The sequence below is a fragment of the Scophthalmus maximus genome, chromosome 4 (assembly GCF_022379125.1).
Source record: "Scophthalmus maximus strain ysfricsl-2021 chromosome 4, ASM2237912v1, whole genome shotgun sequence".
Taxonomy (NCBI): domain Eukaryota; kingdom Metazoa; phylum Chordata; class Actinopteri; order Pleuronectiformes; family Scophthalmidae; genus Scophthalmus; species Scophthalmus maximus.
Genome location: NC_061518.1, coordinates 1,364,514 through 1,386,528, shown reverse-complemented (window position 1 = coordinate 1,386,528; position 22,015 = coordinate 1,364,514). Strand labels below are relative to the sequence as shown.

General features: G+C 47.0%; 1 protein-coding gene and 1 long non-coding RNA gene across 4 annotated transcripts in view; one reads left to right on the top strand and one right to left on the bottom strand.

The window, feature by feature from the left end:
* map1aa (microtubule-associated protein 1Aa) overlaps positions 1 to 20,310 on the top strand; it is a 34,325-nt gene extending 14,015 nt beyond the window's left edge. For both annotated transcript variants that reach the window (XM_035628917.2, XM_047331481.1), the window contains 5 exons: positions 8,669 to 8,751; positions 9,556 to 9,696; positions 9,821 to 16,763; positions 16,883 to 17,109; positions 17,267 to 20,310. In XM_035628917.2, coding sequence (XP_035484810.2) covers positions 8,669 to 8,751; positions 9,556 to 9,696; positions 9,821 to 16,763; positions 16,883 to 17,109; positions 17,267 to 17,422 — 7,550 coding nt within the window. In that variant the 3' untranslated portion in view covers positions 17,423 to 20,310. The remainder of the gene's footprint in view (positions 1 to 8,668; positions 8,752 to 9,555; positions 9,697 to 9,820; positions 16,764 to 16,882; positions 17,110 to 17,266) is intronic.
* Positions 151 to 21,877, bottom strand: LOC118302623. Of its 2 annotated transcripts, XR_007030566.1 has the most exons (4): positions 21,060 to 21,877; positions 19,354 to 19,440; positions 8,124 to 8,230; positions 151 to 417 (listed from the first exon to the last, which is right to left on the bottom strand). It is a non-coding gene; the product is annotated as an uncharacterized LOC118302623 (long non-coding RNA). The 2 variants fall into 2 exon arrangements; XR_007030565.1 differs by lacking the exon at positions 21,060 to 21,877 and having other exon boundaries at positions 19,354 to 19,487.
* Positions 21,878 to 22,015: the final 138 nt, after the last annotated feature.

Here is a 22,015-nt window from a genome sequence, read left to right as displayed (position 1 = left end):
GAAAAAGACTCAAAAATGATATTTATTTTTGAAAATGCATAATTGATATGCATGTTTTCTCCCTATCCAATAGTCTACTGCTTTATTTTATTGATATTTCTTTTTCGTTTGGCCTCAAAATGGGTGAAAATAAAGACCATCAAACATGAATCAGATCACAATCAGCTTTATGCAAAAATTAATGTGCATTTGTAGAATGTAGATTCAATTTCTCCTCAGGTTGTTTAAAATAAAACTGAAGACGTGACCTTGGTGTCGTCAGTGTAGCCCCAGTCCGTCCTGGCGTCTCTTGATTATCATATATGATGATAATGTCCTTAACGGTTGTTGATGCGAGGGCAGTGCATTGTGGGACTTCCCTCAGCCCCCTCCGACTCGAGTCAACGCTCTTGTCCATGTGTCGGTTCACCGGATGCTCTGGATTCAGATGAGTAAATTCAGGTGACCTGATATTATTTTATTGTTATTTTGAAGAACCTGAAGGCATCATTCTGTGAGGCCGAGGCTGCTGAGGCCTGGTCAGGCTGTCGCGGCGTTCAGGCTCAGTTCGTTCATGTGAACACTGTTGCAGGGGGGACGAGGATTATTAGACTTCACCCTCCGAATAACCCCAAACTTATGCAACCGACCGTCCAGACGAAAAACGTTTCATAAATAGATGCAGACTCCCAGACCGACAGCTGTTTTAATCCAGAGGCACACGCGAGGCGAAGGGACGACTGATATTCTGTTTACATAACGGGAATGTGATGGTTTTAGTCCCTGAAGCAATTCATCAGTATAAGTCCATTGACGGAAACTGTATCTGCTGCTATTTTGTAAAATTGTCTGATAGTTTAAGTCATATACTATTATGAAAAATCAAACATTATCTTACCTTATCTCAGTTTTATTCTTATTATTGAAAGCTAAGACCTTTGAGTTTTGGATGTTCCGCTGCAACTGACAGTTATTTCCATTCTGGATTCATTATTTTCAATATTTATCATTTATTTGGTTGATTACGTGTCAGACAATGGTGATAAAGGATCATGACAACAACCAGAAGCCCAAGATGGACGTCATCAGTAGAAGTGAAACAATTCGTCGATGAACGATGTAGTCGGTGAACAAAATGTGAATAATTGATTAATGGTTAAAATTCCCTTTAAAGGCAAAAATTAATGTTCAAGTGTTTTAAATGTAAATATGTGCCGGGCAGGGTAGGGTAGGTAGGAAAGTCAGTAGGTAGGTAGGAAAGTCAGTAGGTAGGTAGGAAGGAAAGTCAGTAGGTAGAAAGGAAAGTCAGTAGGTAGGAAGGAAAGTCAGTAGGTAGGAAGGAAAGTCAGTAGGTAGAAAGGAAAGTCAGTAGGTAGAAAGGAAAGTCAGTAGGTAGGAAGGAAAGTCAGTAGGTAGAAAGGAAAGTCAGTAGGTATGAAGGAAAGTCAGTAGGTAGGAAGCAAAGTCAGTAGGTAGGAAGGAAAGTCAGTAGGTAGGAAGGAAAGTCAGTAGGAAGGAAAGTCAGTAGGTATGAAACAAAGTCAGTAGGTAGGTAGGAAGGAAAGTCAGTAGGTATGAAGCAAAGTCAGTAGGTAGGAAGGAAAGTCAGTAGGTAGAAAGGAAAGTCAGTAGGTATGAAGGAAAGTCAGTAGGTAGGAAGCAAAGTCAGTAGGTAGGAAGGAAAGTCAGTAGGTAGGAAGGAAAGTCAGTAGGAAGGAAAGTCAGTAGGTATGAAACAAAGTCAGTAGGTAGGAAGGACAGTCAGTAGGTAGGTAGGTAGGAAAGTCAGTAGGTAGGAAGGACAGTCAGTAGGTAGGTAGGTAGGAAAGTCAGTAGGTAGGAAGGAAAGTCGGTAGGAAGGAAAGTCAGTAGGTAGGAAGGAAAGTCGGTAGAAAGGAAAGTCAGTAGGTAAGAAGGAAAGTCAGTAGGTAGGAAGGAAAGTCGGTAGAAAGGAAAGTCAGTAGGTAGGAAGGAAAGTCAGTAGGTAGGAAGGAAAGTCGGTAGAAAGGAAAGTCAGTAGGTAGGAAGGAAAGTCAGTAGGTATGAAACAAAGTCAGTAGGTAGGTAGGAAATTCAGTAGGTATGAAGGAAAGTCAGTAGGTATGAAGGAAAGTCAGTAGGTAGGAAGGAAAGTCAGTAGGTATGAAACAAAGTCAGTAGGTATGAAACAAAGTCGGTAGGTATGAAACAAAGTCGGTAGGTAGGAAGGAAAGTCAGTAGATAGGAAGGTAGGAAAGTCGGTCGGTAGGTAGGAAAGTCGGTAGGTAGGAAGGAAAGTCGGTAGGTAGACAGGAAAGTTGGTTCATAGTCTGAGGCCAGAAAAAAATTGACATTTTTGACTATGGAATGGACATGGACATGGAATTTCACTAATCAATCAATCTGTCAATCAATCAATTGTCTCAACTCTAGGCTGTTGGACAGAACTAGCAAACTGAAGACGTCGGCTTGACGTCACAGGAAATGGTTCAGGACTTTCTTACATTTTATCGACTTTTATTGAAATTAATGACAATTCAATTAATGACAATAACTGTGAGTTGCAGCTCGTTGAATGGCCTTTATTTTTAACAGTCCGAGTGGAAGCTGCGTGTGTTTGACCTACGACCTGCAGTCTGAGCGGCTCAGGTCACCTGCTTTCATAACGTCTAAAGCCGAATGAACCCGATCACATTTTATCCTCCGTGTTATTCAATTCTCCTGTAGATAAAACCCACCCATCCGAATAAGTAACACACACCGCTCACACACACGCACATGAACTCCCATGATGCCTCAGGCCGGGTGAGGCAGAGTGCTGAGCTCAGCGGGATCAGGCAGGGCGGTGGAAGTGTGGACGCCCAGCGACAGGAATAATCATTTGGTGGTGGTGTGGCGGTGGAGGAGGAGAAGTGGGCGTGGCCCCAGACCGACATTGAAATTAGCACAGGCCTCGTTAAGTCTCACTGTCGGTTTATCCTCCATCTTTACTTTAGTTTCCAGGTCAAAGAGCGAGGAGAGCGTCTGTCCAGAGGAGAAACTTCGTCTTGAGATGCACCAATCGATCGTAAAGAGTCCAATTTCCACTCTCGGCGTTTTCCTACATGTGACCGAGCATCTTCTGTAACATCTGTTGCATAAGACTAAAAAAACCTCTGCCCACCTCCCTGATCTGCTCTTGCATTTCGATGCGCCAACTGCACATGTGCAGTAGTGGTTTCGTACTCTTACTGGGGATGAAGCGGTTACCGGTTTCACCGTAAACCACGGTGACATGACGGGAATGTCACCGTGGACGCAGAGACGGAGCGGCGTTAGTGAGGACAAATGGTTGAATCAGAGGAACAAAAACGGCTTTGTTTTATTTTTAATCTGATGGTTTCATGGGGGTTATGTCTCTGCACGAGACAGGATCTTTGTGTTTGCAATGCAGCCGCAGTACGGCTCCACTTCCCGCTCGGTGAATTGCAGTCAATTTCGGTGCAACGGCATCAACTCAGGAAGTTACAAGACGAGGACGAGCTATGAAAGACATTCTGTCACCAAGGCCGCTCTGGATGTTTTTGCTTTTATAAAAAATCATACGTGAAGTGAAAGTGTCTCTTTGTGCTACAGAGCTGTAATAACTGGAAGAACAGGCGATCTGTGTTCACACCGGAGCTTTTCATCCCCCTACCGCCGCACCGTTCGATGGATTCACCTTCAAATTGTCCAAACTGTCAAACAAAGTTTGAATTCGTTTGTGTCGAAGTTGTTTTCCTTCACACACACGTACAGTGTGGTCTCACAAAGGAAAGGAACACTGCAGCGGTTAAAGAAAATACATGATTCACCTTAATGTTTAAGTTCCTGCCGTTACAGTTTGACCTCTTGTGCCACCGGACGTGTGTTTCTGTCCCGTCTGATGGACGAGGAGCTCATCGATTAAGGAGGACAGAGGAGTGATCACCTGATGAACCAACCAATCACGTTCAGTCGCCTCGGCCTTGTTGAGTCGAGTCAATTTCAAAACCACAAATCCAGATACTTGACACAAAATATTAACTGGTTGTTTTTTTTGTGGGGTGGTTTCATGAAGCTCGTTTTTTTTCATTGAAATATGTCTGTACAAAACAAATATGGCATAATTCACTGAGCAAAATAACGTAGAAAGTATTTGCCGAGGGGAACAGCAAAACTCCCGAAATCTGAAGAACAAAAGTAATGGAGTTATAAATCTGAACTGAAAACTAATAAACAAGAATCAAGATCAATAAAGATGGAAAATGATAAATAATATTATTATTATTATTTCAGTTGTCTGAGTTCGTAGGAAAATCCTTTATAATGACGTATAACAATTGTGCTTTAAAAAAAACCAACAACTTAAATTTGTTTAAAGAAAATAATAAACTTGTGGGAGGAATTTTTCAGAATCTATTCTTGTGGTTTAAAAAATGTTGCTACACAAAAACATTAGGTTCACAACAGAGTTGATCATTTTTGCTCGTTGCGTCACAACGTGACACTGATTCACTTCCATATCGGACAATGTGAAACTGCGGTTCCTCACATGATAACCCCACATTTGATTTCTTTGCAGAGACAGTCACTGTAAATATTATCCACACGTTTACCTCTGTGACTGAGAACCCTCTCAATATCCGACCAGTCATGAAATAAAGGGCAACTTCCTGCCTTTGTTATTGAGGAACCGTATCGTTCAGGACCAACAAGGTCGGGATGAAGGTCGTGAACAAAAAGCCGCTGTCAGCTGGAAACACGACGACCAGCAGCGGCTAAGTGGTTTGTTCTCCAGCTGCCGTAAATGTCTCGGTTCAATCTGTTCGCACGCGGTTTACGCTTTTTGAATTATCCTCTGCCGGATGCACACAACAATATGTTGAGTCAATTCTTCACTCGGGTGTTGTGCAGCAGTCGTTTAATGGAGTTTTATATATATATATGTATATATATATACATATATATATATATATATATATATATACATATATATATATATATATATACGTCTCGCAGCAGAATGTGTCTTGTCATGCGTCCGGTGCTTCTTCCTCTTCTTCCGGTTTCTCTCCCGCGTTGGAAATCCTGAAGCGCCACCGATAACATTTCCGCGCCTTATGTCTATCCGCTGTGGGAGACTCGCGCCACGTGGCGTCGCACACACAGTGACGGGTACGGGACGTGGTCCGCTCTTAAGCCCGTCGCCATCCTTCACCAGAAGCCCGGGTGCGTGCGTGTGTGCGTGCGTGGGCTCGCTGTGCCTCTTCCATCTTTCCCTCCAGGCTGCGATCGCCCACTCACCATCCAGACAATCCAGAGATTCATGAGTTCAGAAGGATCACCTCAATCAGAGGGGGAGAATCAGAATCTTTCTGTTCTGGAGCTTTTGATCATATGACATGATCTTCCTCAGCAGATGGATTTACAATTGAGTTGGAGTTTGGACACATTGACCGTCAACAAACACGACTGGCTTTGACTCGACGGCAAGTTTTTATCAAATCAGAGTGATTGCGGTGAGGCAATAGTATGTGGTCATACAGTATATATGACCAGCAGGGGGCGACTCCGCTGGTTGTCTCTATACTGGTCTGTGAGAAAGTGACTCGACTTCTCACTTGATTTATAACGTCAGTCAAAACCTTTTCCTGAGGAGTTTTTGGTTCCATCTCTAGTTTCAAGTCTTCTTCAATACATGATGATTCATTTTGTACATTATCAAATATTGTCAAGTAGACGATAAAAGTTGTTTTAATATTTGTAGGAGCTGGCAGAGGAATAATATCTCCTTCAGTACAACATGTCTTCAGATAACTCATTTAGCAAAGAATGATCTTCAACGCGACCATGTTTTTTTTTGGTCATCAGTGTTGAGGAATTTCCGTCTCTCCTCCCTGAGAAACTCTGAAGACGAGTCTTCTCAGGCGCCGAGCGAGGTCGTCTCACCTGTCGAGTCGAAACGATCGTTGAGCAGCCGACGTCTCTCGAGGCGTCGCAGGCGCGGGGAGATGACGACATTCCTCTGAACTGAATCCACGACAGGGCCCGACACTGTGAACCTGTTGATCTGTGTCGTGTAAGAACCGGAAGTCTCCTCAGTATTGAACTCTTATAATAAATTCTTCTGCTGAAGACATCCACGGTTTCCGTCTTCCCGAATCAGCATCCACTCCATCGATTGTTCCATTCCATCGGGGTCTGGCGAACAGGCTTCTAAATTATTTCATTTCAGCCAGTAGCTAAAATACCGTGTTCGCGCTGCGCACAGTAAATCTGCTCGTGTTAATATTGTTTTTTTTTACAATCAAACGGTCCAAAAGAACCACAACCATCACCACCACTCTTCTTGTTTGATTCAGATTTGTAATCTGTGCGTTTACTCAAGAAACGCGCCACGGATCTAACGTTGGCTTGCGTTTGTGATTCTGACTCGTCCTCCCAGAGGCTGACAAAACTGTCACAAATCATAAAGTGTCTTGTGAATCAGCGTCTTGTTTATGAACGACATGTTTCCTGACCTCACACGTAACACGCCCCGATATTGAGTCACGTCGTCTTCTCTCGCCGCGTATCGCTCACTCCTCGTTGCCCTCGCGTCTCGTGCATTTTCGCAGGAAAGGAAGACATTAACATCTTAGACACATTCTTGGAGGTGGAGGAAGAGGCGGCGACACCTTTCATGCTAAATATAGATTCCCCCCCGATGAAACAGCTGCACGGTTATGATGCTGCTGCCGCTGCGCCGACGCTCCCTCCACCTCCTGTACTACGTGATGCCGTGTGCACGCCGTCATGCAGCACCAGCCTCCCCTCCCTCGCGCAGAAATGCTGCAATGCGTCTCCCTCGGCCCAGAGTGGGTCAGTGTAACTCGGCTGGCAGCAGAAACCCAGAGCCGGAGGAACCGTCGCCATGGAAACAGCCAATGGGCCCTGTGGCTGAGAGATTATTGTGCCGTTGCTGTGATTGTATATGAAAAGAGCGTAGTGGCAGGATTAAACTTCAGGAGGGGTTCAGTCAACTGGAGACGTCAGCTGGCAAGTGAGCAACAGAGACGTCGGGTGGGGTTGAGGATGCTCGCGCCATGTGTTCATGTGTCGCATTGTCAGTAACTGACACTGGTCATGAAGTATTTTCCTCCTGGGGAAACGTTGCTCTTCTAGTTCAACTTCAACTGGCAACGTTTGCAGCAGCTCAGGTTACAGCCGGTCCAGAGGGATTCGTCGGTCAGACATCTTGTCGACTGTTGATTGATGGAAAGTGCTCCGTTCCATCTTAAGCGGCTTTATCAGGGAGGATGTATCAAAAACGTCGATGAGACCCAGAGCTGCTTGATGGCATCCATTCGTGTTCAACTCCCTTTAATTATACAGTTTTTTCCCCCTTTCAGCGATGCTGGTGGTGCTCGAGAGGCGGCCATGTTGGTCCCTCGTCCACCACGTTGATTTAGACGGAATTACTTTGACCAAATTTTGGATGGACTGTCGTCACATTTGGTTCAAGCGTCATTGTTCCCCACAGGATGAATTGCATTAACTTAAAGGGGCAGTAAGCCATTTTGGAGACTGTTGTTGATTTGTTTGACCGCACTGGCTTGGGGCTCGAGCCCGCAGCCTCGGGTTTGGGAGACGCTAACAACGGGGCCAAAACCCGAGTCGTAGCGACGCTCGCTGGCACGTCTCGTAAGGTGTCGTGATGTTTACAAACTACACAATGTGTTGTGAGGTGCGGTCCGCACCTTTTTTTAGGGTTTGGTAGTCGACTGTATTCGCTGAATTTTACAAAAAAATGTGTTGCATACTGCCCCTTTAAGTGACTATACGTAGTATTTACAGGAAATCAGCAAATGTTATAGCGTGCTAACATTAAACCAAGAAGATTGAAATGGTAAACATCACCTATTAAATATTAACGTGTAAGCATAATAATTGGGGGCATGTTAGCATGCTAACACTAGCCTTTAGTTCAAAGTGGTCTCACAGATGTTAGTCTCATTTCCCTCCAGCAGTTTTAAGAAAATCATCTAATTTATTCCAGTGTCTCAGAGTATCATCATTATTCTCTGACAGTATCATATTCAATCTGTCAGTAGCAATATTAAAGGAGCTATATGTAAGTTTTTGCTATTGCTAATAAACGTTAGCATTAACAGCTGTTTACTTACCAGTCTGGCACAAACGTTGTGAGCTCAGCATCAAACTTGTCCTTTCCAGAAAGCATCAATAATGTCATCTCTTGCTTTTTGCTTCTATTTCCATCACGTCTTTGTTTCTAGATAGATACAGTATATAGAGATAGATAGAGACTTTATTGTGATTGTAAAAAAAAATACAACTATTGGAGTTAGCATGCTAACCACTTAGCTCCTCGTCCGCCAAGGACGTATTATAATCACTTATTGTCTTGTAAACACAGAAAAAAGGCTGAAGCTCTTGGCAAACGACCGTCACCACCATCTGCACGAAAATATGTTCGGCGGGAGGAAAAATGTATATCGCACCTTTAAAGTTGCAACATGGGCTCAAAGTGTAACACAACCAAGAGTGTTTAAAATCTTTCGATTTTGCGATTGCTCTCTGCCCCAAAAAAACAATGTTTACGCGTTGTGTATGTAGTTTGTTTTACCCGTAAGTTGCCTTTTTTCTTTCACGCGGCCTTGGGTGTCGTTATTATAAGGTTTTCGTTGTTTTCTCTCTCTGTGTCCCGAAGGCCAGCGAGTTCTCCAGTATCAGAGTGATGTGCTGCAGACAGTGGTGTTGGTGAACCCGTCAGAGGAGACGGCTGCTTCAGAGGTGAGTCATACGCCCCAGACGGACAAATCAGTCACAGGGCGCCGATGATGATGATCATCATCATTTGCTCGGACCCACGAATGAAGAACACAGCAGCAACCGGCTGTTCACCATTCAGCCTCTGTGGGCTCCTCGTGCTCGTGAAAATCGCTCCTTTGATTATCTGGAAAATAATCAAAGAGCATCATTCTCGTCTGAAGCCTCGCAGCGTGACACCTATTCCATATTCTACTTATAAATAAACCAACACACTCAGATCTCCTTGAATGTCAGTGTTAGTTGGTATTAAAACTTAGCTACAAATGTAAAAATTATGATTTTGAAGTTGATCTTTTAGTGTACTGTAGTATAATGGAAATGGTTGAACGTACATTACTGAAACATTTAATCTGATATTTAGTTCTATTTTGGACACTGATTTCATCTCAGACTCATCGAGTTGCAATATCTACTTAGATTCACCTTTAACAATGTCTTACTCTCTTGAGGTTGCCATTCATCAATCACTCTGTGGCTCGATGTTGCCTGGATGACATTAATTATGGGACAAATTGAGCTGCTCTCAAACTTGATAACACTCAAACCAAATGAAATCTAGCAACTCGGTGTATTAATCATACGCAGGAGGTTATGTAGAGCTTTCGGAAAGAATTATATGAACCAACTTCATTTGGCCAATCCAAAAACGAATATTCAACTATCCTGTACTGTTCCATTTTACTTTTTGGTTCCGATGTTGATGACTGATGGAATATGTGCTATTATAAAGCGTAAATGTTGGCGATTATCCTCTATTCCACCTAGATCCGCTCTCTGATCACTGACTTTGCTGGGAATAAGTTGTTGATACTAAGTGGCCAGAGCTCTGAGCAGGGAGGTGACATCCTACTGCAAGACGGAGCCTTCACCTGGCAAAACTTCTCTGACATCATCTCCAACCCTCAAGTAAGCTGAACACACTCTCTCTCCACTTAGTTATAGTGCATGTGTGATTGATTATAAATCGCACAAAAGCACAGTTATTTTAAGTTGACGCTCTTCATTTTTTCCCCTGTCACTGTGTTCCCAGGTGACTGAAGTCCTGTCCAGGGCCTCCTCGGAGCAGCCGTCAAGGCTTACTGTTTCCTGTCAGGGAGACGGGGGCTGGAGCTCCCTGGGCCAAAGCCAGGAGCAGCAGCCGATCCAAAACCTTCTGGAATACCGCTTGAACCCGGAACCCCACCTCCCCGACATGGACGGAGTCACAGAGTTCACCGAGTATGTCTCGGAGACCGTGGACGTGCCATCACCCTTTGACCTTCTGGAGCCCCCGACCTCTGGAGGTTTTCTGAAGCTCTCCAAGCCATGCTGCTACATCTTCCCCGGAGGCAGGGGAGACTCTGCTCTGTTCGCCGTCAACGGGTTCAACGTCCTGGTGGATGGAGGGTCGGACCGGAAGGCGTGCTTTTGGAAGCTGGTTCGCCACCTGGACAGGATCGACTCTGTTCTGCTCACTCATATTGGGGCCGACAACCTCCCTGGCATTAATGGGTTGTTCCAGAGAAAGATTGCTGAGCAGGAGGAGGAGCGTAACCAAGGATCTGGCTCCAGCAGCAACGGTGACTGGGTGAAGAACCTGATCTCACCGGAGCTTGGGATCGTGTTTTTCAACGTCCCAGAGAAGCTCCGGATGCCGGAGTCCACACTGAAAGTGAAGCGAAGCATCGAAGAGGCATCTCTTACACTGCAGTACCTCAACAAGCTTGGTATCACACCAGAGCCGCTTCACAGGGTAGTGAGCAACACCATCGAACCAATCACTCTGTTCCACAAACTCGGTGTGGGAAAGTTAGACATGTATGTCTTAAACCCTGTAAAAGAAAGCAAAGAGATGCAGTTTCTGATGCAGAAGTGGGCTGGAAACAGCAAAGCCAAGACTGGGATTACGATGCCCAACGGAAAAGAAGGGGAAATATCTGTTCCCTATTTGACATCAGTTACCGCTCTCATTGTTTGGATTCCTCACCGTCCCTCAGAAAAAATTGTCAGGGTGCTGTTCCCAGGAAATGCCCCCCAGAATAAAATCTTCGAGGGTCTCGAGAAACTGAAACACCTGGATTTCCTGCGATACCCAGTGGCCACTCAGAAAGACATATCATCCGGTGCACCACCTCCCGTCATCAAGCAGACTAAAATGAGATCCAGAACTGACAGCAAAGAGAGTCTCAAATCGTCACCCAAGCCACACTCTAAAGCAACTAAGAAAGAAGCCAGTGGGCCGGAGGAGGAGTCCAAGAATGAGATCAATAAAGAAAATAAAGCAGAAAAGAAAGAAGAGAAAAAACTCAAAAGTGAAAGTCTAAAAGCGACTAAGCAACAGAAAAACAGTGCGGTGGCGCCGGCGGCAGAGAAGAAAGAGAAAAAGAAAATATTCAAGGAAAAAACTGCCAAGCAAGAGAAAGCATCCAAGATGGATGAAAAGAAAGACAAAGAGAAGAAAGACGTTAAAAAGGAGAAACGCGAAGTAAAGAAAGATGAAAACATTAAAAAAGAAGAGAAAAAAGAGGGTAAAGCCAAAGAGGATAAAAAGAAAGACCCGAGCAAACCGGAGCTGAGAAAAATCACCAAACCTGACCTGAAGCCTTTCACCCCAGAAGTGAGAAAGACTCTGCACAAAGCCAAGGCTCAGGCGAAGCCCAAGGCAGACAAGAATAAAGCAGGCAAAGAGGAAGCCAATGAGAAAAGACCAGTTCCGAAGAACATCCCTGCAGAGGTGGCAGCAGCTGCTCTGGCCGACAGGTCCATTGTATCGTCCCCCGAGGACCTCACCGAGGACTTTGAGGCTCTGAAACAAGAAGAGCGATCCAAACCCAAGCCCGAGCCAATCCAGAATGATGTGATGTCTGGACGTTCACGTTATACAGATATTAAACTTTCTTCCTCCGTTTTCCCTGATGAGATAGTCACATCTCCAGCCTCCGAGATCAAATCTGCTTCGCCCAAATCCCCTGTCAGTCAGGAAGAGGACAACAAAGGCAAAGGCACATTGGAAGAGGTGGCAGCCACTGAAAAGGACGACACAAGTGACGGCTTTGACAAGAAGTATGAAGAGGAGAAGATGGAGAAATACGACAAGTACCCTGTAAAGGACGACATGAAAGACAGATCGAAGAAGAGTGACAGCTCGGAAGAGGAGGACGATGTGATTGAAAAAGCAGAACTTGAAGGAACGGAGGATGACGAGGTCCTGAAATATAAAAGTGAGGAGGCGAAAAAGGAAAAACCCGGAAAGGAGTGGGACGCCAAGCCAGCCGAGCAGAAACCTACACCGACCGCAGCCGCGTCCGGGCGAACCGCAGCAGCCTCTGCCTCGGAGCAGTTCTCTTTCGTCCACGACGAGACGATTCCCGGTTACTCCGAGACTGAACAGACCATCTCCGACGAAGAGATCCACGAGGAACCGGAGGACAGGATCCCACAGCTGCGCTATGATGTCGGCTCCTATGACATCTCCGTTCCCGATGTGCCCGGTAGCTTTGACTCCGTGCACGGCATCAAGGAGCTGAAGAGCTCCATGGATTTCAAACCGAGAGCATTCATGGGAGGTCACGAGCCCGAGCTGGCACCGTACCCTGCCATCCTCGCCGCTCCTTTGGCAGAGGAAGAGCACATCTCCTCTGCAACATCCATCACGGAATATGACAAACTGTCATCTTTTGCCACGTCTGTAGCTGAGGACCAGTCAATAGCCTCAGTGACGGCCCCTCGCACTGAGGAGGCCGGGAGGAACTCTCTCCTGCTCGACACCATCAACAGCGTCCCGTCTCGTGCAGAGGCCGCCCAAGGAAAAGACTATCTCCACTCAGCGGGAACCATCTCACCCACTTCCTCGCTGGAGGATGACAAATGCTTCAAGTCTCCCTCCTCTGAGGAGCACCAGCCCAACATTCCTGAGATGGAGGGCAATGCAAAGATCAAATCAGTCCACGAAGAAGAAGACGACGAGGAGGACGAAGACGAGGACCAGACTCCGAACGTTGACATCCCTCTGGGTAAACTGCAAGAGGGCTACGAACAAGCAGCCTCCAAGATGCTCCAGGAAAAGGAGAAATCTCCCTCTGCCACCTTTTCTCTTCCTCCCTTCACTACTACGCAGTTCTCCCCCACACAGGCTGTCAAAGACAACCAGGCACTCTTCAGCCCAGAGGGATTTAAGGCCGGGGCAGATATTAAGCCCATTTCTCCTCCTTCATCTTTCTCCCCTGGGTTAGAGTCCCACTCCAGGCAGGAGAGCGAGGAAAGATGTCTGAGTCCAGATGACAGCACTATGAGACTGGCCTCACCCACACAGTCTGTGCCAACGAGCAGCGGCTACTCTCCGACAGAAGACAAACCGTTTAAGGCAGAAGACAAAGACGAGGATGTGACCAACGTTAAAGCCGACGCCCAGAAAACAGACAAATCGGTCACTGTTCTAGACAACACCTCCTTTGTCGGTCTGCCAGGTGACAAGACGGCCTCCGAAGCATCTGAAGAGTCCGATGAAGATGATGAAGACGAAGAAGACTATAGCGACGAAAAGGATTTAAAGCCTACTGTTACAGCCAAACTAATGGAGGCAAAGGAAGGGTGCTTCTTGGATGACGAAGAGGAGGTCAAGGCCTTGGTCAAGACAGAGGTGTCCTTTAGCAAAGAGGCAAAACCAAAACCTCAGGTGGTGTACTCAGATGAAGACGAATACGATAAAGATGATGATGATGATGACATAACTGACACAGTGTCGAAGCAATTAGCAACAGATCAAATCAAAGCAGACTTTAAAAGTGAGAGCGCGGAGGAAACTGATGAGTCTCTTAAAGAGCCGGAGAAAAGCGTTCATTTCAGTCTTTATGAATTCCCAGAGAAGGAGAGCAAAGAAAAGGCTGCGTACATAAGACAAGACACCCCCTACGTCCACGGCAAAACGTTCTCTTACAGTGACTTCTACGACAGCAAAACGAGCTCAGTGGAATCCGATTCGTTTTGCCAGGAGTCCTTAGAGAAGATGCAGAAGGACGTTGCCAAGAGTGGAGGGGATTTGCAGAAACACGAGCCCCCCTCCCCGGTCTCATCCATGGAAAAGATGTTAGAGAAAGAGGGATTTACTGCCTCGCAAGGAAAAGAGTCCTCCACGCCATCGTGGCTCGACTGCAAGAGCACTTCTGCTTCACCCCCATTTGAAAAAGAGGACAAAGAAAAGGAGACATTTGAATACAACACAGGCAGCCGATTCCCTTCAGTGGCAGACAGACCTGAGGCCCTGTCCACCTCTTTATCATCAGACAAAGACTCTGTTGCTTTCAAAGGTCCAACTGACACCACAAAGCCCCAGACGTTCGCCTCAAAGGAAGCTTATGATGAAGGCAAACCTGGTCCCACAGGCTTCAGCGAGAGAGGAGGGTGTTTGGAGGTTGATATGCGAAAACTAACAGCAAGGGATGAGGAGGACTACGATGATGATGAAGTAGTTGATGAGTATGATGATGAGGAGGAGGACGACGACGACGACGACGAAGAGGAGGAGGAGGAGGATGAAGGTGCTATAGATTCTGATATGGAGAAAGGTGCCAAAGAGAAGTCAGAGAAGGAAGCAAAAAGTCCAATCAGTGAAATGTTCGGCTCCAATAGGCCTGAATTCATGGTTTCCATGGCTGGCTATGGCTACAACAGTCAAGGGAAGCCCAGTATGAACGAAAGCAGCTCCAGCTCTCTTACCAAAGCTGAAGACAAAGCTGTGGTAGACTCCTCATCCTTCAGTGGAAAGCCAACTGATTTAGGGACTACCGGTTTTTCGGGCTACTCCTCAGGGTTTGATTACTCATATGGATGTGGCGAGAAAGACTCATTTTCATCAAGTCAGACCACAGACAAGGGAAAAGACGATTTCAAAATGGAGTCAAAGGAGGACGGCTATTACCAGAGTGACACCGCTGATTCTGATTTTGAGAAACAGAAGACACCGGACCTTCTGAGTAAGAGATCACTGGACACGAGCTTTCAGTACACAACCACCGCCGCCCCTGGGTACTCCTCCTCCTCCGCCTATAGCTACTCATCCTCCACCTCCGGCTCGCTGTCCACCAGCCGTCAGTTCGGAGAGGAGCTGGAGACACCCGCTTCTGCCGAGCCCCTCTTCGAGTACTCCTCTTTTAAAGATGAACACTCGCTGGTCATGGATTCTCCCTTCTCCAGCTCCGCTGGCGCCAAGGACGACTATCTGGAAGTGTCCGAGAAACAAATCACAGCTACGACCACGGCCGAGTCCACCTCCAGTTTGGCTCGCTTCTCACCCCTCAGCCCGTTCGAGGAAGTCAAACCTTTCAGCACGCTCTCGTCCACTGGCTTTGCTGAGGACAAGAAGGAGCACACAACCGCATTAGGTGGCGTCATGGACAAAGGTCCTCAATCTGACTGTTTCTATAAGCCTGAATGGTCTGACGGGTCAAAGCTGGATACAGCTGTCGGGTATGGGGCGTCAGCAGGGCCGTTCTCTCAACAAGAGCTCTCCAAGGATAAAGAGGCAGCCAGCGCTGCTCTGTTTGGTGTCACTTCCTCACCACGCCCAGACAAAGAAGGAAAGCATTACTTCGAGGAGACCGACAGCAGTGAAGAAGAGGATGAGGAGGCCTACATGCGTGAGATAACTCGGAGGTCACCCTCCAGTGGCCTGGCCGGGAGTCTCCCCTTTTCTGACAAGCCAGTTGCTCCAGCTGCCACTGAAAAGACAGCTGGTGCACTCCCTGATGTTCTCGGCTCCTACATGTCGTCACCTCTCCAGGCGAGCAAGCCAGAAACAGCCAACGGCCCCACGGAGGTCACTACAAGCCCCACCCTCCCTGCTGGTGCAGCAGCCAGTGGTGCGGCTCCAGGCCCGCCCAAGGTAGAGTCCAGGGAGGGAGCGGCAGGTTACAGGAGCGCCTATGAGTGGGAGATGCCAAAGCCCCAGATGGGGATGGTGCCTGGAGACTCCCCTCCCCATTATCGTCACGATGACGAGTTTGAAGAGGAGTGTGAGATGGAGCCGGAGCACCCTGCCCGCCCACTTTCACTCTCCTCAACGGACCAGCCGTTCCACTCACCCTTCTACTCTGAGGAGTGCAGCCGAGGAGGGCAGGATGAGGACGATGACAGCGATCAGGATTTCGCCGGTGATGCACCCATGGGAGCCACCTCCTCTTACACCAGCCGCACCTCTCCCGGATATTCCTCCTCCGAGTACAGGCAGCGCAAAGAGGACCTCTCGCCTTCCTTCATCAACCCCTGTATGCGCCGGTTATCCAGCGATGAGGATGACGAGGAGGAGGGACGCAGGAGCGACCAATCGCAGGAGGGCAATGACCACGATCTGTCAGTCAAGCGACGGGCTCACAAACAGCCTCATCCTCACCAGTCTCACAGCAGTTCTCTGCACCAACCCGGTGGCATGTCGGCGGGTCTGGGTCTGGCCACAGAGGACACACCACCCACCTCCGTCAGCGAGTCTATTGGTTCTCAGTCAGACTCTGATGGGCCTCCGGGGGAGGAATACCCCTCAGCCACTGGTGAAGGCCACATGGACTCGGATGAGGACGCAGACTACATGCCCATCGATAAAATATCTGCCACAGGAAGCGGCCATCCCTCCTCAAGGATGAGCCATGACCCTCCTCCCGCTCCCATCGTGGACCCTCACCCTCATCCCCCACGCCCAGACGTTTGCATGGTGGATCCCGACACTTTGGATAACGGGTCAGTTAAGAAAGAGCCAAAAGCAAAGGGCTTGAAGAAATCCTCCGGGAAAACCAAATCGTCATCGCCAGCGAGGCGCAAGAGGTCTCCCATGCCTGTCAAACAGACGCAGTCCCCTCGCAGTGCCTCGCTGAAGAAGAAGGAGGCGGACAAGAGCTCACGTATGTCTCGTCTGTCGGACGGACAAGGCTCCAAAGATGACGACGTCTCCCGGTCGAGCTTCAACCCTGGCAAAGGGCTGACCAACGGGGTCAAGAGCAGTTCAGGTGAGCAGAACTGAGACCTGAGAAACTCTCGACAGCTTTTTAGATTTCAGTGACATTTAACACCCCCCCAAAAAAGCTGATCATGTAAGATAAATGTCAGTTTTCCTTCTCCCACTCAGGTTCCCAGAAGTCCAGCTCTGCAGGTGCTCCTGGCCTTCCCATTTATGTAGACCTGGCCTACATTCCCAATCACTGTAGTGCCAAGAACGTGGACCAAGAGTTTTTCAAACGCATCCGCTCTGCGTACTACGTGGTCAGCGGGAACGACGCCGCAGGTGGCGAACCAGGCCGAGGCGTCCTCGATGCACTGCTGGACGGCAAAGCTCAGTGGGGATCAAACCTGCAGGTAATATTATTTCCCAGACCTACTGAAGTTAATCTCTATCCTGAGTTTATCAACGCGTCTTTCCCACAAAACCATGCTCGTCTCGCACAGTGTAGGAAGGAGTTTCTTGGGCCACTCTTTCCAGGTTTTCCCCCTCACTTCCCGATCTTCCCCTCAGGTGACGCTGATCCCCACCCACGACACGGAGGTGACCCGCGACTGGTACCAGCAGACGCACGAGAGGCAGCAGGAGCTCAACATCATGGTCCTGGCCTCCAGCAGCACCGTCGTCATGCAGGATGAGTCCTTCCCCGCCTGCAAGATCGAGTTTTAAGATCCTCGTTGCCTCCCTCCGCCCTCCTCCTGGCCTCCCCCAGTGTAGATGTGTTTTGAATTGCTCTTCCCTGTAATAGCCCGATATACAAATCCGTCTCTGCTTCGGGAGTTTGCGCGATCGTTTTGCCGAAAGCAGAAACGGATATGGATAACTTGTCTATTTTTTTCTAGATTTTTATTCATTTATACGCTTGTTGTGGCTCTCGCCATTTGTATTACAAGCGTAGTTTTCTGACTGTTTGTCCTCCACTACATTATTATTATTATTATTATTATTATTCAATCACATGAAAGGAACAAGTACAGTGTTCCTGTCATTTAACCAGTTTTTTCCCCAACCCGTGTGAAACAGTGGCTTCTTTCTTTTATTAGCGGAGACGACATGTCCTTTGTATTGTTTAGAAAAGAAGAAGAGGGGAACAAGCGGTTCCTCCAGATTGTGTCACACAGGAAACCATTTGTAGGCTGATGCTTTGCTCGTCTTCTAATTGGCATAAATCAAAGCACAAGTCGGCGGAAGCTCAAAGCCAGCAACAAAGTCTTTCACAATACAACCCATCGATCGCCGATTGTAAATGTGACTTAACTTTCCCCCTCGTCTCCCTCTCCGTGTCTTTTGAACGATGACGGTCGCAGTGTTGGACTTTGTGCCTCCTACTGACATAGCGAGATAGAAAATGTCCTTTCAATACGTCTTTTGGAGTAGATAGGCAAGACCGTACTCGAAAATCTGTACCGTAGTGAAATTAGATATTTCTACAGTTTGAAAAATCAATCGTGCCGATGTACGAATTTCTCCGTGGCTGTTATTCCTTAACGGTGACTTTGACGAATACGTTTTCGCTCTCTAATTGTTGCTGTCGTCTTCGATGTGTTCTATCAGTGTCATTTCCAGCGTCGTGAGGAGAGATGCGGACCGAGTTTTTAATCTTTCCATGCGGAACATCGCTCTCGTGCGAAGCTCATCAGGAAGAAGAAGAAAGTCGACACAACTCGCATCAGTTGTTGCGTCTAGAAAAGACCTTTTATTCAAAGAGCTGTATCGGAGGACGAAGAATGTATTCCACCGCAGCAACAGGGACATGTGGTTGCGAGGAGGGCGAAGAGGCCGTGGGGCTGTAGACGTCGTTGGACTGTCACCCACATGTGCCTTTGTGTCCTGCTGTGCCCGAGGGGGAACGGAAGTGTAGTGTAGTTGTGACGGAGACGTGAGGTCACGATAGTGTCGGCCGGGCCGCTCTCCTCCGAGTTGGACATGTTGAGTGTAAAATGGCACTTTTAAAGAGCACCGACTCAGTATTTCAGCCGCCGTCGTGACATTTTAGATTTCCCGGAGCCGCCACTCGAAGAAGCACAAGGAGCAAACGCGTGCGCGTGAAACCTGAAGCAGTTTTTCAGATTTAGCAACATAAAAAAGGGCGATTACGGTGTTTTTCCTCTTTTATTTTAATTTGCGAGAACAAGTTTCGTCTTGAGTTTGCCAAGTTGTTTCTTTTTAGCCACAATCACCTCAACTCGATGCCTCACCGTTTTTTTCTTTTCATTCAGTGGTGGTGAATCAGTGGATGTTTTTAAATGACACTTTATTAACTCAATGTGACATATTTAGACGTGTTTTAATTTGATATCGCCAATTTTTTATATTTTGATAGGTTTTCAGGAATTTAATAGATTTTAACCGGGAACAAAAACCAACTCTGGAACAAACGACCGGACCAACAAACCTCACTGGGGGTTTGCAATTTTATGATCCACAGTGAGAAAAAAAGAATTCCTCTGTATGATACATTATTTAACTCCACGTATCTAGAGATGCATGAACAGCGGATGCACGTACGATGGCTCTTTGAAATAAAACAGAAAGGGGTGAGCAGAGGGCTGCAGACCTCAGCCGCTCCAGCTGATTTGAATGTGAAGATGCAGATTTACCTTTACGTTCTCCGCGATGGAGAGCGACGATCTCCTGGTTGCCTTGGTTACTGTGCATCATGTGGTACATCTGCTCACAGCAACAACCTTACAGCAGGGGAGAAGCACGTGAAGAGAGTTTAAATACCACGGGCAGTTTCTTTCTGCGGACGCTGTTTGACGAACGTCGACGTTCCCGTCTGCGGGACTAACAAGCTCCAGTGTCCGGTGTCGAGTGGAGGTTCCTCATTCCTGTCGAATTCAAAACAAGATGCATTAACAGCTGATTTGCTGAACTGTGACGTCAGCGCTTTCCTGTACAATACTGCAAAGGCTAAATATTAAGATAATACCAATATCAATCACTACTCACAAATGAACAACAGACTATTCAAAACCCAAACTGCCAGACGTGAGTCAAACACATTTCTATCCATAGCAACCTTCCTATTATTCACACTCTTTTCCAGACAAACTTAATATACACACTCTCACATAACTGCTGCATTTTCGTATCGTAAAAAGAAAAAAGGAAATGTCCGTGGCCGTGAAGCAGCGAATCATCCTTCAGGCCGTGGGGTTTCCAGCGAGCCCTGCTTGTGTGCGTGCATGTGAACCTTTTGAATTCTGCTGTAATGTAATAGCTTGAACAGACTTAAAAACATATAGAATTGCTATTTTAAAAAGATGTATATTGCAGGAGCGGAGCAGTGCGGTACGGCGGAGGCCCGTGTAACCGGGCTGCGCTGTAAAGAAACGCCCCGTCGTGATGGGTTTTTGGTTTTTTTTTCGTTTCCTCTCCTTTTCTGCTTCATGGTTCTACTTTTCATCTCTTGTTTCCGGTGCAATATTCTCTTCATCGCTCTCCGTAAACGCTTAAAAAGGTAAAATAGAAAACAGATGTATTGTTAAAAAGGAAGAAAAAAAAAATTGAGTTGTGGCGAAGTCGACCAAATAAAAATCATTTACTGAAGAAAACAGCGTCTCCCTCTTGTTGTCGTTTCATGTCATCACATCACGCGTGTGCGTTTTCTGTCCTGGAAAATCATTAGTCGGTAGCTTTTCATTGATCAACTCTGGGATAGACTTTATAGGCCCAAACCTTTTAGCTCGCTAGCCGTGCAACAGCCACAGACGGGGGGTTTTCTCCAAAATCGCTCACTGCCCCTTTAAATGTCAGTGGACGACCCAACTGATTTTAGATTCCTGCGGAGGGGAGCATGAAATCTCATGGACACAGATGTGAACCTCATGTTGACGCTGTCGATCAAAAGTCAGAGGTGTCAGCTCAGTTTTCATCGTCTGGGAAACATGAACGTCAATGCATCTCGCTCATGTTGTGATATAAGTGGGAACTGTCGGGATTTAAAAAAGGACCGTCAGGGTGTCAAAAAGATGCATCCTCTGGGCACCGTGAATTTCAGTGAGCAAATGAAATGACAATCTGTCCCATGGTTGATAAGATATTTAAGTCAAAACCACAAAGGTCAACCCTCGTTGGTGGGATAAACAGGAAAAGGTCACGGGATCACCAGGGTCCGTAGGGTTCATCCTCTGGGAACCATGAATGTCTGAAACAGATTTCATGGCCATCGGCCGTTGACATATTTCTGTATGGAGCAAAGTGGTGGACCGGCGGTTCAAAGAGTGTGAAACGTTGCAAAACTTCAAGCTATGAAAAAAACACTACAATTTTAGAAAAATTAGGGAAAGAAATCCTTCTTCACCTTCTCATGGTCCCTCAGATTTGTCTTCCGACTCATCGGAGCGGTGGGACGACAGTGATCGAGGCCTTGTGGGCGCTGGTTTTCCTTCTCAGCCTCAGACTGTTGAGGATGATGGAACCCTGAAGTCTGGACACAGTGACAGTCTGAGCTCTGTTCTGATTGTGTTAAACCCCCTTTGGACGCGTCGAGGCCCCGCGGGGCCGACGTGAGGCCAACAGAGGCGGCAGTGATTTGTCAGGTCGGCCTGTGTGACACCGAGCTGCAGGAAGGAGCCGGAGAACAATCACTGCTGTGAAGCTGATGAACGGACGCGGCGGCGTCGGCAGCGGCGACATCGCCTCCAGAGTCACGCGATCAGGGCGGAGAACAGCGGGAACAACAGACGTGACAGTTTCCCTTTGGAAATCAGAGAATTCACCTAATGTTGCATCTCGCAGAAAAGTTCGCCACAGATTTTATTCTATGAACCCAACGGCCTATTGAATGAGGAGCTCCGAGACGAATCCCATCAAATTCTGTACGTAATTTTTAAAAGTTATAGTCATTCAAAAATATAATCAGGAGAATTGGTGGTATGACCTTGACGATGTGGTGCATGACCTCAGATTTGTCCCTGGTTTTGACCTGTGGTTGATGAGTCACCGGTAATTGCATTTTCGATAAAAAGGTCAAATTTGGTGAAAACACGTGAACTCTGACCTTATTTTTCTGAAAGATGACGACATCATGGGTCAAATTAGATGCGACGTACTCCAAAGGCCTTTCAATGAACTTCCCAACGCCACTGGTGTCATCTCCATGCGACCGTTGGTTCATGATATGAGAATGTTTTTGGGGGGGGGGGGGGGGTCATATTTTGGCCCTGGTAAACTTGACCTTTGACCTTGGTGACCCAAAATGTATTTGCGAGCAGACCATTGCCGTATCAACTCATATCTAACATTGTAGATATCGAC